The sequence below is a fragment of the Cydia splendana genome, chromosome 18 (assembly GCF_910591565.1).
Source record: "Cydia splendana chromosome 18, ilCydSple1.2, whole genome shotgun sequence".
NCBI lineage: Eukaryota > Metazoa > Arthropoda > Insecta > Lepidoptera > Tortricidae > Cydia > Cydia splendana.
Window position 1 is genome coordinate 12,933,739 of NC_085977.1, and position 13,428 is coordinate 12,947,166.

The window sequence follows — 13,428 nt, forward strand, 5'->3', positions numbered from 1 at the left end:
TGTCAAAGTAAATTTTGTAGTCACAGTAAATTTACTGCCATCTATCGACACACGACTAAAACTCAAAATGAAAACGTATAAAACTATCGAAAAAAAATATATATATAGATAAATGATTTTATTATTTTTATATCATTTTGACCCATGTTCATTCACTGATACCTATGTGTTAAAATTGTTAAATATAAAACGGTGTCAACGCCATCTAGCCGTCCATAGGCCAAAGGTGTGTGCGCCATCTATCCGAGAATGACTTTTTCTTGATTTCCGAGGCACGTTTTTTTCTTAGACTTTATTCATCTTATACGGAGTTACATATGTCTTTGCCATGACGGACGGACAGGCTAAACAGGAAGGATCCTATAAAGCTTATAAAATTGCAGACCACGGTGAAGCACATTTTCATGAAGTTATTTTTGCTATGAAAATTATAAGTTTATAACAATTGTCCTTTGTTATTTTTGAGACTGTACTTAGATTTAAGCTATAAATAAGCATCGAATATACACATGAAACGCAATAAAATATTTGACTTTGACATTGAATAATTTAAATCCTTTGTATGTTGGGGAAAATATTTTTCATAATAAACTTATCAAACTATAAACTTATGAAATAAACAAACAATAATATTATTTTCTGGGATTTGTACCTACTATGATTAATTGATTACTATGAACATATACATTACATTATACAATTCCAATACTAACCGAATAGTAGGTATTCTTGCGGTTAACTAACCACAGCCGTGGTTGCCGCCTATTGCAATATAATCACTATACATGTATGTATTTGCCCGTATTGATATTAGACACTTAACTGTGTATTACATAATATGTCTAACCTATATCATAAAGACGATTGTATTTTTGCCAAACGAATAAATAAATAAATGTGTACTAATCAAATGTGTAACCTGAATTACCATTTTTTTTAAATACTACCAAAGAGAATAGAGTGTATAGAGGCGGATTGTCAAAGTAAATTATGTAGCCACTATAAATTTACTGCCATCTTTCGACAGAAGATTAAAACTGTTAGAACGCCATTTGACTTTGATCCTTATTCTTTCACTGATATGTGTTTCTTGTTAAATATTAATACTAACGCCAGTTGGCGTGTAGAGTCGAGTAGATACTCGACTGTTAGGCCAAAGGTATGGTGCAATCTTTTCGAGCGATGGCGCTATAACCTTCAGCCTACTCTCGATTAGATGTAGCTACATAATTTACCATGACAGTAACTCTCTATACTAAAACAGGATGTCATAGATTGACACTGATAGATCCCTACTACTATTTTAGGTACATAGACTAGAGAGTCGTTCTAACTGCATGTATATAACTTGCAATAACAAACTATGGTAGTATTGCATTACTGACAAATTTATACGAAAAATTGTGCGATGACTGCGATGCAAAGTTACCTTAGACCAAAGAATATAATACTCACTAGGAGCCTTAGACCTATTAAGTTACTCTCAACAAAAAAAATCTGCTTAGGGTTATTAAAGTTATTAAACCTCCAAGCGCGAGCCCGCTCGCTCGCACTGACTGGTGACGTAAAAGCGACAATGCCTGCTGTCAAAATAAGGCGGAATTGTATTGAATTTTACAGTATTTTGGAGAATTTTTTTACCTATTCAGTTCTAGTAAATATACACAATTACTATATATTTTTCCACCGAAGAAATTGTGGCAGGCATGGACAATAATTTAGAACACAAATTAAAGCCAACTAAGCAGGAATCCTACGCACTAAATAAACAAGGGACCAATAACCAAAACGGCAACGAGGATGTAGAACTCAGAAATTTCGATACAATAGACGTGGAAGTAAAAGACTCATTCACAACGTACAACGTCGATAAGCTTTGCTTGTCACGCGGCATTACAGTCAAAAAACTCCAAAATGAGAACAAGAAATTGAAAAACGATTTGGAGAAAGCTGGTCTCGATCTGGAATCGTCTAGAAGAAAGTTCGAAGCTGTAACAGGCGAGTTAAAGAAACAACTAGATGTGGCCCAGAAACGGGAATCTGAAGGGATAGCAACGACGCTCGACTTGCGTTTGGAAAATGAGAAATTGCATGTTTTATTGGAATCCAAGCAAAGTTTGGTAGACAAACTTAAGAAGGAGTTGTTGAATGCGAAACGAGCGCTGAAGGTGGCGATTAAAGGTATGTTCTTGTCGATATTTTTACGATGTCAATAATTCAATCTTATACCTTTAAACGAGCAATTCTTGTATATTTATTTATATCTATGTTTATATATTTCGGGGATCATGGAAACGGCTCTAACGATTTCGATGAAATTTGCTATATGAGGGTTTTCGGGGGCGAAAAATCGATCTAGCTAGGTCTTATCTCTGGGAAAACGGGCATTTTTGAGTTTTTATGTGTTTCCGAGCCAAGCTCGATCTCCCAGATATTACACAGTGATATTTATAAAGAAATTGTTTTAATGTGATTCTGATTAACCTTAAATATCATCCAGTAAGTATTCATTTGATGTTCATGTCAGAGGTAGGTGACAATGCTGGCAGTGAAAGCGTTAATGGCCATAGCAATTATGTGGATTGTAGATAAAAGTAAAACCTTAATAAAGTCGCATCTAGTTGATCTTGTTTCTGTAGACATGTGCACTGTGTCCGGGGCGTCACGTGGCTTCGATGGTGGTCTCGAGGACCGGCATTCACCGATCGCCCGGAGCTCGTGTCCCAGAAACTCCAAAGTCAAGGTCAAGGTCAGATTCGCGGACAATAACTCGGACTCTCTGAAGAACAGGCAAACTTAAGTTTTTTTCGTTGTTCGAATATAATTATAAAACTTGGTACCTACAGTGAAGTGTGAGGTCACTGATAGGGTCACCATCAGCGAATAGGGACCGTGCGCGTTGGAGGGCCTGCCACGTTATCGTCTGTACGGTCAGCCAAGAAAGTGGTTTACCACTTTTCGACTCTATCATCTGATTGATAGAGTCGAAAAGTGGTAAACCACTTTCTTGGCTGACTGTACATAGAAAACTTACACTTGGCATTGACACATAAATCATAAATTATTTATTTGCGTGAATAGGATCAGATTACAGACCCACATCCACTTCACATCAACCCTTTAAACGCCACGCCTATCGTTCGCAGCGCGTCATTGTGAAACTTGTACATATCTAGAATGCACTAAGGTTGATAGTAGGATGAAGACGCGCGCGTCAGTTGACGTCCTTGTTGGTGAAAAGGTTTCACCAGATGGTTGATCCTACAGTTCTCGCACGCTCCTTTACGCGTTAACCTTTTCAACGCCGCGCGTATTGTGCGCGCTGCGTCATCGTGAACCTTGTCATCTAGAATGCACCAAGGTACTGCTCTCCTAAGTGCTCATCAAGACGAGTCGGATGACTAAACAGCGTGTGCATATGTTGTATTAAAGCCGAGCTCCACTAGGTACTGCCAGGGTTCAGCATCAGCTATCTTGAGTACTGCTCTACTAAGTGATCATCATGACGAGTCGGATGTCCAACCCAGTGTGTGTCTATGTTGCACCAAACCTGAGTTCCGCTAGCTACAGCCAGGGTTCAGCATCAGCTCTATCGTACTGCTCTCCCAAGTGCTCATCAAGACGTGTCGAATGACTAAAACAGCGTGTGCCTATGTTGCACCAAACCTGAGTTCCACTAGGTACTCCCAGGGTTCTGGGTCATTTTGTTGAACTGCACGCCGACGTTGCAATGGCGTGCAGTCGGAGTGCAGTTTCCATACAAGTTGCAGTCGGGTTGTAGTCCGTCTGTATTAACAAACTTCATTGATTTAGGGCCGATACAGACGGCCTATGCTTATCTTTATTTATAATTTTGGCAGTTCCAAGCAATAGTAACACTAAAACTGTTTCTCGAACTGAAAATACCCGATTTAAGTTTGCTAACACAACATGACTGATCAGTTCATCGGCGTCACAGAACAGACCATACGAGTAAATTGACCTCCGCAGTGAATATACAGCAAGATTGAATGTTCCAGTATTCACAGAAACTTAATTTGTAAATTGGGAATCAAACCGAGCGAAGCGAGATAGGTCAGAATCCAAAATGTTAACCCTTTTTTGTAGAGATGCACCGGATATTCGGTTACTATCCGGTATCCGGCCTATCCGGCCATGTTTTTAACATCCGGCCGGATACCGGATAGTGGCCTACTATCATGCCGGATACCGGATAGTAACATTGCTTGATTTCGGAGTAAACAAAATTGGAATAAGAAACAGTCACGGTTATAATCGTACTGGTTTATTATTTTAAAACAATTTAAACATTCCACTCACACTCACTTGCACGCGCACTCATTTCGAACTTAGAAATGAGTCCGCGCGAACGTTAACTACGGAACAGGTCAAAACCTGCATAATGCGCACCTTAAAACCGAAATGTCGGTATAGTTCCGCCGGCCGAACATATTCGGCGGCCGGATACCGAATATTCGGCCGATGGTGAGGCCGAATATCCGGCATCCGGTATCCGGCCATCCAACTATCCGTTGCATCTCTACTTTTTTGTATTCATCGTTGTTAGCACATAGTACATTAGCACGAATTTTAATTCATAATTTTTCTAACAGATGGTGCTAGTAGTAATACAAAGTGTTATTCATTTATTTAATTTTTTTAGGTTTATAAAATGATATTTTTATGTTTGATAACACATCTAGACATAAATTTAAATTACTATGTTAAATTTCAAACCTATAAAAATTTTCAGATGAATTCCGCATTTATATTCTGTATTTCAGTACAGGTACTAAATAAAACAAATCCACGCAGTCACAAATCATAGGTAATTACTTTTGAATTAGTAACCTGCGACGGTCATAGTAAATTTGATACACTTAAGTGCTTATGTTTTTTTCTGAATTAGCCAACACATTTAATACTTCGTTTTTAGGATTCCGTAGTAAACTTTATTTTCTCAAAAGAAACTATTGTACATTTCTATTCATGAGATTACATACTAAAACAAAAGTAAATGAGTGAGCATCGCAAGTTATACAAAAAAAAACAAACACCAAAAACAATAACTAAGGGTTTTAACTCCCCATTCCATATGTTAATGATATTTATATCAGAATAGAAATTGTATAACAAATCCCACCAAATACATTTTTATGTAAAATGTTGCCAAGACGAAACCATAAAGGCTCGCACTATCAAAAAGTTATCAGATCTCTTGTGGAGCCAAAAGCTTCTAACTAAACAAGCCCTAACTTCACAAACTCTACACCTTAGTAAAAATATGTGGCTTAGCCGTTTACCGTGCCCCCAGATCCATTTAAACACAAATTTCAATTGAAAAAAATTAAAAATTCGTACTTGGAACGTAAACACGTATTATTTTCTGCGACCATTTAGAACAACAATGACCCTCTTTCAAAGCATGAGAAATGAAACATAATATTTTTCCTTACAATGTTTATTAACGTACCTATTCATATCTATATCCACCGCTACACGGCCGCGCAGACACCGACAGACAACTGTAATTATATTAAAAAAATGCACGGCACGTGTCAGGCACGCTCAATGTCTGTAAATATAAAATAAACCGACCTTTATAGGTGTAAGTACATTATTCTGTGTATACAAATATAGTAGGGCACACAAAGCGTACCTAGACAGTGTCCCGGCCGCGGCCTCGGTAAACTGGGACGACGACTGCAAAACGAGGTTACACATCATCCTAACACACTACCTAAGGACTAGGTATTTATACGCAGACATCAATAGAGTCGTTTCTTATACGAGCGTTTCTTTTATTTTTTGGCATTTTGAAGTGAAAACTTCTTTAGCGGCGCTGGGCACTTTATGAGGTGGGGAAAAAATGATAACCTCGAGACAGCGTAACGCGTAACGCGATCACGTGACAGTAACGTTTAGATGGCCACTCATTTAGATGGCATTTAAATCAATAAAGAAAAACTCAATGACATTACATGAAAAAGGTTCTAATCTTCTTGTACGGGTTGAAATACGAGGATCTCACAGTTACATTCTAACTTTATATCACTCAAATATAATTCAATAAAGCTACAATTTGATGAAAAAACTGGTGAATAAAACTCAAAATATCATGACCAAATATATTTAGGTGCGAGGTCTGCAAGGTAACTTTACAATTTCTATTCGAATTTTAAACAATGAACGCTACAAATTTGAATTTGGAATTTTAAACAAACTCACTGACCAGCAATTTCGGAACTAAAGTTTTTCAATAGAAAGGAGGATGGGTCAATTATACATAGTGCTGCTGACATTTTGGACTAGTCATTGAGTTTTCACTTCTGTCGGCACTCCCGGAGTGCAACCCGTTGTTTTTTTATGTATTGTGGCCTTTTTTGGCACTTTTGTGTTATTTCTAGTCAGAATCGCGAGCCCTTTTCATCCTTATAGGAGAAAAAAAGTGTCCTAAAATTTCCACAGGTAAGTACATTTTTCAAACTTTCCTTTTTGTTACCGCCATACAAAGTATATGGGCGTAACACAATAGGAAAAAAATTCTGGGACATTTTTATCCTATTTGGATCGAAAGAGCTCGTGATTCTTAGTAGAAAGAACACAAAAGTGGCAAAAAATCACAATATATAAAAATGGCAAAAAATAAAAGAAACGCTCATACATAGATAATAGTTTTTTGTTTTACAACGTGCTAATATTGATACCCGAGAAAGCGATGATTCCAAAAATTAACCGCGAGCGAGAGATCGAGTGGTTCGATAAGTGGAATCTTGCGCGTTGTGAGGGTTTCAAGGCACAAGGGTTAAACTAATTTTGCTTTACTTTGCAATATAGAACATAATACTAACTCATACTGTGACGCAGATTATATAATAGAGAGCCGTAGTAAGGTATTATATGATTTAAACACTTATAAGCAGTGATCGGACAAATCATCGCAAACCATCAAAAATCATTTATATATCAAAATAGGACAAGATTTATTCAACTCATATTATGTACACATAATCTCTTTATAAAATTTCCAGATTATACTCAAAAACTGCAGTTCAAAATTGTTAAAAAAATTGTATCATGTTCCATACAATATTTATTTTTGCGATAAATTGTCCGATCTCTGCTTATAAGGCGGTGACGTAATTTTAGGTTATTTTATTTATTAAAACTAGGTAGGTATAATTTTATTTTTGCACATCTATCTCCCATTTTATATTTTATACATGGGAGATAGACGTGCAAAATTGTGAATTGTTTTAGGCCCGTGTTATGCAATGTACCTACATTCTACGCCAATAATTATATCTACCATGCGACCGATAGTTTTTCCCAGCGCGATGAGTTACCACCAAAGAACCCGGAGAGTTCTGGGGACCTAGTACCCCAAATCCTAACGATCCCAAGTATAAACAATTAGCAAATAAACCTTTCAAACAATATCAAAAAACTTATCGCAATATAAAAGTTAACCCTTAATCAAACGGGACACTTTTTATGAGATTTTTGAAAACTAAGAATGGTTTTTAGGTAATTTGGGTGCGTAGATTACGAAAAAATATATTTAAAAAATTTAAGTGGGGGGAAAGGGGGGTTTTGCGGTGGGAAATAATTTCCCGTTATCCGTTACGGAATTGCAAAATTTTGAATTAAGTGGGAAATAGTTTCCCATTGTCCGATACGGTTACGAACTTTTTACTAGTTAGTAGCTGCCCCGGCTTTGCTTGGAATTCAAGTATGATTTTTTAACGTTATCTTCAAAAATCAAAGAAACAATTAAAGAAAAAAAGAAAACAAAAAGAAGGCACATATTTTTTTTGTGTAACAGACAAACGGGCATATATTTTTTATATATAGAAACAAATTAAAATTTAGGTGGAGTATAAACACTGGGAAATAATTTCCCACTTGATAAAAACCTACCATTTTTTTGTAAATCGTAAGTTCAGGAACAAACAATGGGAAATAATTTCCCACTTACTAAAACCTTAAATTTTTTTATTGGCTAAATCATATCGTTGTCACAATTCTTTTCAAACAAAACACAGAGTAAATAAGTCTAGTTTATGATAGTATTCAGTGTATGCACTTACCAGATTTTTTTTTCGCATTTAACCTCAAAACACTAAAAAAACTGTTATTACAAAAAAAATCACGACAACTGACATTGACTTTGACGTATGGTCACAAATGGCGGCCATTAGAAAAGTGTTGCCATTTTTCAAATTCAAAATGTTACTAAAATTTTAAATCTGTATGGTTAAAAGATAAAAAATATTTCGTAAATTAGAATGAAGTGGGAAATAATTTCCCGTTATTTGATTAAGGGTTTCAAGGTGACTAAAGTAACAACGCAAATCGTTTTTGGAGTTTTCACTCAAATTTATTTTATTGTGACTATCAAAGGTCAACCATTCATTTGCCATTCTAAAATTTTTGAAAACGAATGGGATGAAATTATAAAAGTGAACTGTGAGATATCTTAAAATCCTGATAATCCCAAGAACGAAGTCGGAAGTGAAGAGGAATAAGACCCTGACTACCCTGAGTACTATTAAAAGAATAATTTCCAGAATTTCAATATCTCCTTATGTCCCTCCATTTCAAGTAAGACATAATTATATGAAGTGACTATAAAGTAACTACACAGCCCGTTCAAGGACTACTCACGCAAGTTATTTAAAACAATTCTCTTATTAGTGGAGAATTGTTAAGAATTACATTGAGGAATTCTTATTAGTGGAGAATTGTTTCAATGCTAATCTGAAACTTGGGAAAAATCGTGGGAGCATACAAAGGAATTATACTTAAGTGTCATTCAGGATCGTAATTATTCGAGGCTCATTTGTTATCACAAGTGACGATAAAGACCTTATTATGACCCCGTTCCTCTATAATCTGTGAATGACATGAAAATGGTTTACCTCTCGAAGGAATCACATTGAAATCTATCGGAGTGATAACTCCAGAAACTACCTGCGTGGTTACTTTAGTCACCTTGAGCTTTTTAACTTTTATAAAGCCATTAGTACTTTGGATCTTTAGGATTTCGGTGTACTAGGCCACCGGGAACCTGTTGGCTCCTTTTCCTCTCGCAAGTGACACTGATGACCTTATTATTAACCCAATATATTTTTTGTTGTGTGATTTTTGAACGGCAATCAAATTTTTTCCCTTTAGTTGAAACCACAATGAACTCTATTCGAGTGATAACTCCAGAAACTACTTGCGTGGTTACTTTTTTCACCTTGAGCTGTTTAATTTTTATAAAACCATTATTAGTTTGTTCATATTTTTTGAAAGATTCTAATGCTAATTCCTTATACTTTGGATCCTTAGGATTTTGGGGTTCTAGGCCACCTGGTTCATTTTCTGGTTCAACATACGCTATCCTGCAGTTTACTTTAGCGATCATTTTTGGATTTTTGAGTGACCGTGAAGCTTCCGTAATCCAACTAGTACATTTAAAATACTCATTCTTGACTGTAATCACATTGATTTCAAGGAACATGTTTATTTCAGTATTCATTGATACTTTTGCTCTGCCCACGGATATTTCCTTTACATCTTTTTTAACAAAAGGCTTAGGGCCAGGTTTTTCAACTAAGGTTTTAATACATAGTCGTGCAAAGTCTAGGTAATTAAGATTTTTAGGGTTTCGATATTTCTCAGGTTGACGAAAATTGCTGGAACTTAACTTTTCAAGAAACAGCGAATCACATTTATGAGTTACATGTTTTACATCCTTCCATTTTTGTTTCCATACATTGAAATCACATGTTGTCGATTGGCCATTAACCAGAAATAATCGGAGTTTTATTTTAGTGATGATTCCTGAAACCACCTGTGTCGTAACTTTAATGACTGTAACATTTCTTTTGTCTTGGTCTCTGATATTGAGATAGGAATGTACTAGTTCATTTGCCATTTTTTGATATTTAGGATCACTTGCATCTTGCTCTTGTACTCCTCCTATTATTCTGTTTGTCTCACCGCCGTAGCAGACCTGAAACACCATTTTGTAGCTGGTATTAAGCAGGAATAGTCACAAATAGCTTTGTGGCCATACAAGGTCTCATACACACGTTCCTAATTTAGTAAAGCCTGTATACGAGCGAAGGAACATTCGTTCCATACATAACTCTATGAACGGTTAAATGAAGTGTGACATGTGTCGAATTACTGATCAATTTGGATTTTGTTTTTATTCGTATTGTCTAACGGCGCGATTCGGGAAATGAATTAAAGATTCGCTAGATATGAAATAGTAAAGATATGTGACGTTCGACGGCAAAAGGTACCTTTATTGCAGCTGGCGCTTACGCTATTATTAACGCCGCTCCAATATTAAGCCGGGGCAATGGTACCTTTTGCCGTGGAAAGTCACATATCTTTACTATTTCATATCTAGTGAATCTCTTATTCATTTCCCGAATGTCGCCGTATGTATTTTTTTTATTTGTAGTTTCATTTGTTTTGTAGTTTTGCATTGCCTTTGGTAGTAAGTGTAGTAACATTATAATGCTGTGTAAAACTTGTTTGAATAAATAATATGAAAAATTGTTTAAGAATGCATTTGTTAAGAATGGATAAATAAATATCCCTCTTTCATCTTCATGTTTATTTTCAAGTATTTTTGTATCTACGTTGTTTACTTTTGTCTATTCGTAGTGTAGGTACACGAACAATAAAATTTTTTTTTGAATTCCTCCCTAAGCTGATTGTAATACCTAGCTAATAATTATTATCAAGCGTTTATATAACTCACAATGTTTTTGTATGGTTGCCGGTTGAGCTTATCAACAAGCAATGATCTTGCTAGTAACATTTGTTTCAGAATCCTTTGTATTGACTTAAAGTACTTAACACGATATTCACTCATAAAACTGAGTTTTGCGTTGTGTGTAGGCAACTTTTAGCGTAAAAGTGAATATCATGACTGGTGATTTTTTTTCGGTCAGCTTAATCTCTTTCAGAGCATGACAAATGAAAAATATTTAAAAACCCCTGAAAGACGTTATTTTATAACACAAAATTGCCCAATATTTATTTATATATTTGTTGTTATTAAAAAAGAAATTTGTTATTTGCTTACCCCACTCCAGATAAGCAGAAAAACAAAAATATAAACATGCATTTTTATTCCCATTGTTATCTATTTCACAGTGATCCGTGATTGTGAACAAATGTGATCTTATAGGTGATTATACCTATAGGGATGTAATTAATAAAGATTTTCAGAAGAATTTCGCATTTATATTCTGTATTTCAGTACAGGTACTAAATAAAACAAATCCACGCAGTCACAAATCATAGGTAATTACTTTTGAATTAGTAACCTGCGACGGTCATAGTAAATTTGATACACTTAAGTGCTTATGGTTTTTCTGAATTAGCCAATTAACACATTTAATACTTCGTTTTTAGGATTCCGTAGTAAACTAAAGGAACAAAACTTATGGTTTCGCTTTGTCCGTTTAGGTATCCATAGGTAGTTTATTTTCCTCAACTCGGTGATTAGTACTTTAACCTCCTATGTCCCGATGTCCTTTTAAAGGCGCAAAATGAAATCGAATCGAATTTATGTTTATGAAATTTATTTTCTCAAAAGAAACTATTGTACATTTCTATTCATGAGATTACATACTAAAACAAAAATAAATGATTGAGCATCGCAAGTTATACAAAACAAACAAAAACCAAAAATAATAAGAGTTTTAACTCCCCATTCCATATGTTAATGATATTTGGGTGATTCTTAAATTGTGTCCAAAAAAAATTATTTTTCATAAAAAAAAAATATTTTTCACATATTGTTACATATATCAAAAGTACATACAAAAAGCATTTCTTTGATGCATATGGTCAAGCTTAATTCTACCCCCAGGAAAGGTAAATAAAATGAGTCGATAAACACGGTTGTGACAAATTGCCCCTCAGTAACTTTTATATTGCGATAAGTTTTTTGATATTGTTTGAAAGATTTTGATTTTAGGGGACGGCAAATTTGGGCCAAAAAATATTTTATTTTCTGTCCAGGGTCGACCAGAACTTTGCCGCTCCCCTATTTTTTTGGAAAATTTAAATAACAAGCATTATTTGTCGATTTTGCTGCCCTCTGTCATGTCAAGACCCTTTATATTGAGAAAGACAGACGGCCGGACGGACAACAAAGTGATCCTATATGGGTTCCGATGTTTTTCCTTTTTAAGTACGGAACCCTAAAAATGTACCTTTTCTATCAAATTGCTTTATTTCTATCGAAAAAATTTCGCGCTCGCTACGCTCGCGTTTTTATTTAGGTACATTGGTTGTGCCCACCCCCCCTTGCATTTTTTTATATTTACGTGCTTATAGTTACTAAATAATGTATGTTTGATACAGGCAGGTGAACTGGTAGCCAACCCTGGCAGCACGGACGCGCACACAGTCCGAAGCGATCGGATCAGCTGGATAGACGGCAAAGAACCACATTACTTCTTAGTGGGTTTGGGATGGTCGGCGATTCTTGTGTCTTCGTGGTATTGAATCTCACTGCTTCCGTCTACTATGGCTCATATGCGTATCTACCGAACAAAAAGCTAGCGATCCATTTGTATAGCATAGTCCCTCGAGCAGACCTCGATGTGAGACCCAACCGAATGTCATAGCTATATTATCCTACCTGACTGCCAATGCGTCACCTTGATTCTCAATGGCCAAAACCTAGCGGTACCCACCGATCGCCGATCAGTAGGTACAGGCAAATATAACGAGGTCGCATCGTCATTGAGTGACAAAAACGGCCCATATAAATCTGTATCTAGAATAGTGACCTCACCTTATATGCATTTTAATATGGCTAAAGGGTTGCCAGATGGTCGGGATGTAACCGGCTAGCTAGAGCGGTAAATGAAAACTAGGTTCTTTATAGTAAATAATATAATACTAGTGGCTCTGTGAGCTGTAGACCTCGCGAGCAGAGTTTAAAACTGAATAAATGTATGGTTCCGTTGTTTTGAAGAATTTAGAGAATCTAATTTGACCATAAAAACTTAACTATCAATTGCTTACAAAATTCGGGAATTGGTTTAGATATGTGACCTGTAGAGTAGAACATATGGACATACGAAACAATTTTTGGCTAACAGGCCAATTCAAACGTACACTGATATCAGAAAGACATCTATCTAACTGATGTCATTTAGTTATCGTGCATTTCACTCGTTCTTGTCCGTACATGTATTGGCGCAAGCGAGACGCACAATGACTACTAAATAACATGATAAAAATATCATCCCGATGTCAGTGTATACGGTCGATGCCCCTTTAGTATACACGTCGCCATACTAATTGTATAGAAAAGTGGATAGAGTTAGACCAAGAAAAGTCTGCAGAGATTTTGACAGCACACGCAGTTCCAATGTTATTTGTGCCAGTGTCAAAATCTCT

The 13,428-nt window shown here is 35.9% G+C and overlaps 1 protein-coding gene, 1 long non-coding RNA gene and 1 pseudogene across 2 annotated transcripts in view; 1 reads left to right on the forward strand and 2 right to left on the reverse strand.

The window, feature by feature from the left end:
• Window positions 1-13,428, reverse strand: part of LOC134799162 (uncharacterized) — a 409,935-nt gene that overhangs the window by 361,055 nt on the left and 35,452 nt on the right. The window lies entirely within an intron of this gene.
• LOC134799249 (uncharacterized) lies at window positions 1,522-3,357 on the forward strand. Its single transcript, XM_063771629.1, has 2 exons — window positions 1,522-2,181; window positions 2,640-3,357. Exons 1-2 carry the CDS (start codon window positions 1,707-1,709, stop codon window positions 2,798-2,800), a joined length of 636 nt encoding a protein of 211 aa, XP_063627699.1. The 5' UTR covers window positions 1,522-1,706; the 3' UTR covers window positions 2,801-3,357.
• LOC134799161 (uncharacterized) lies at window positions 4,746-11,307 on the reverse strand (annotated as a pseudogene).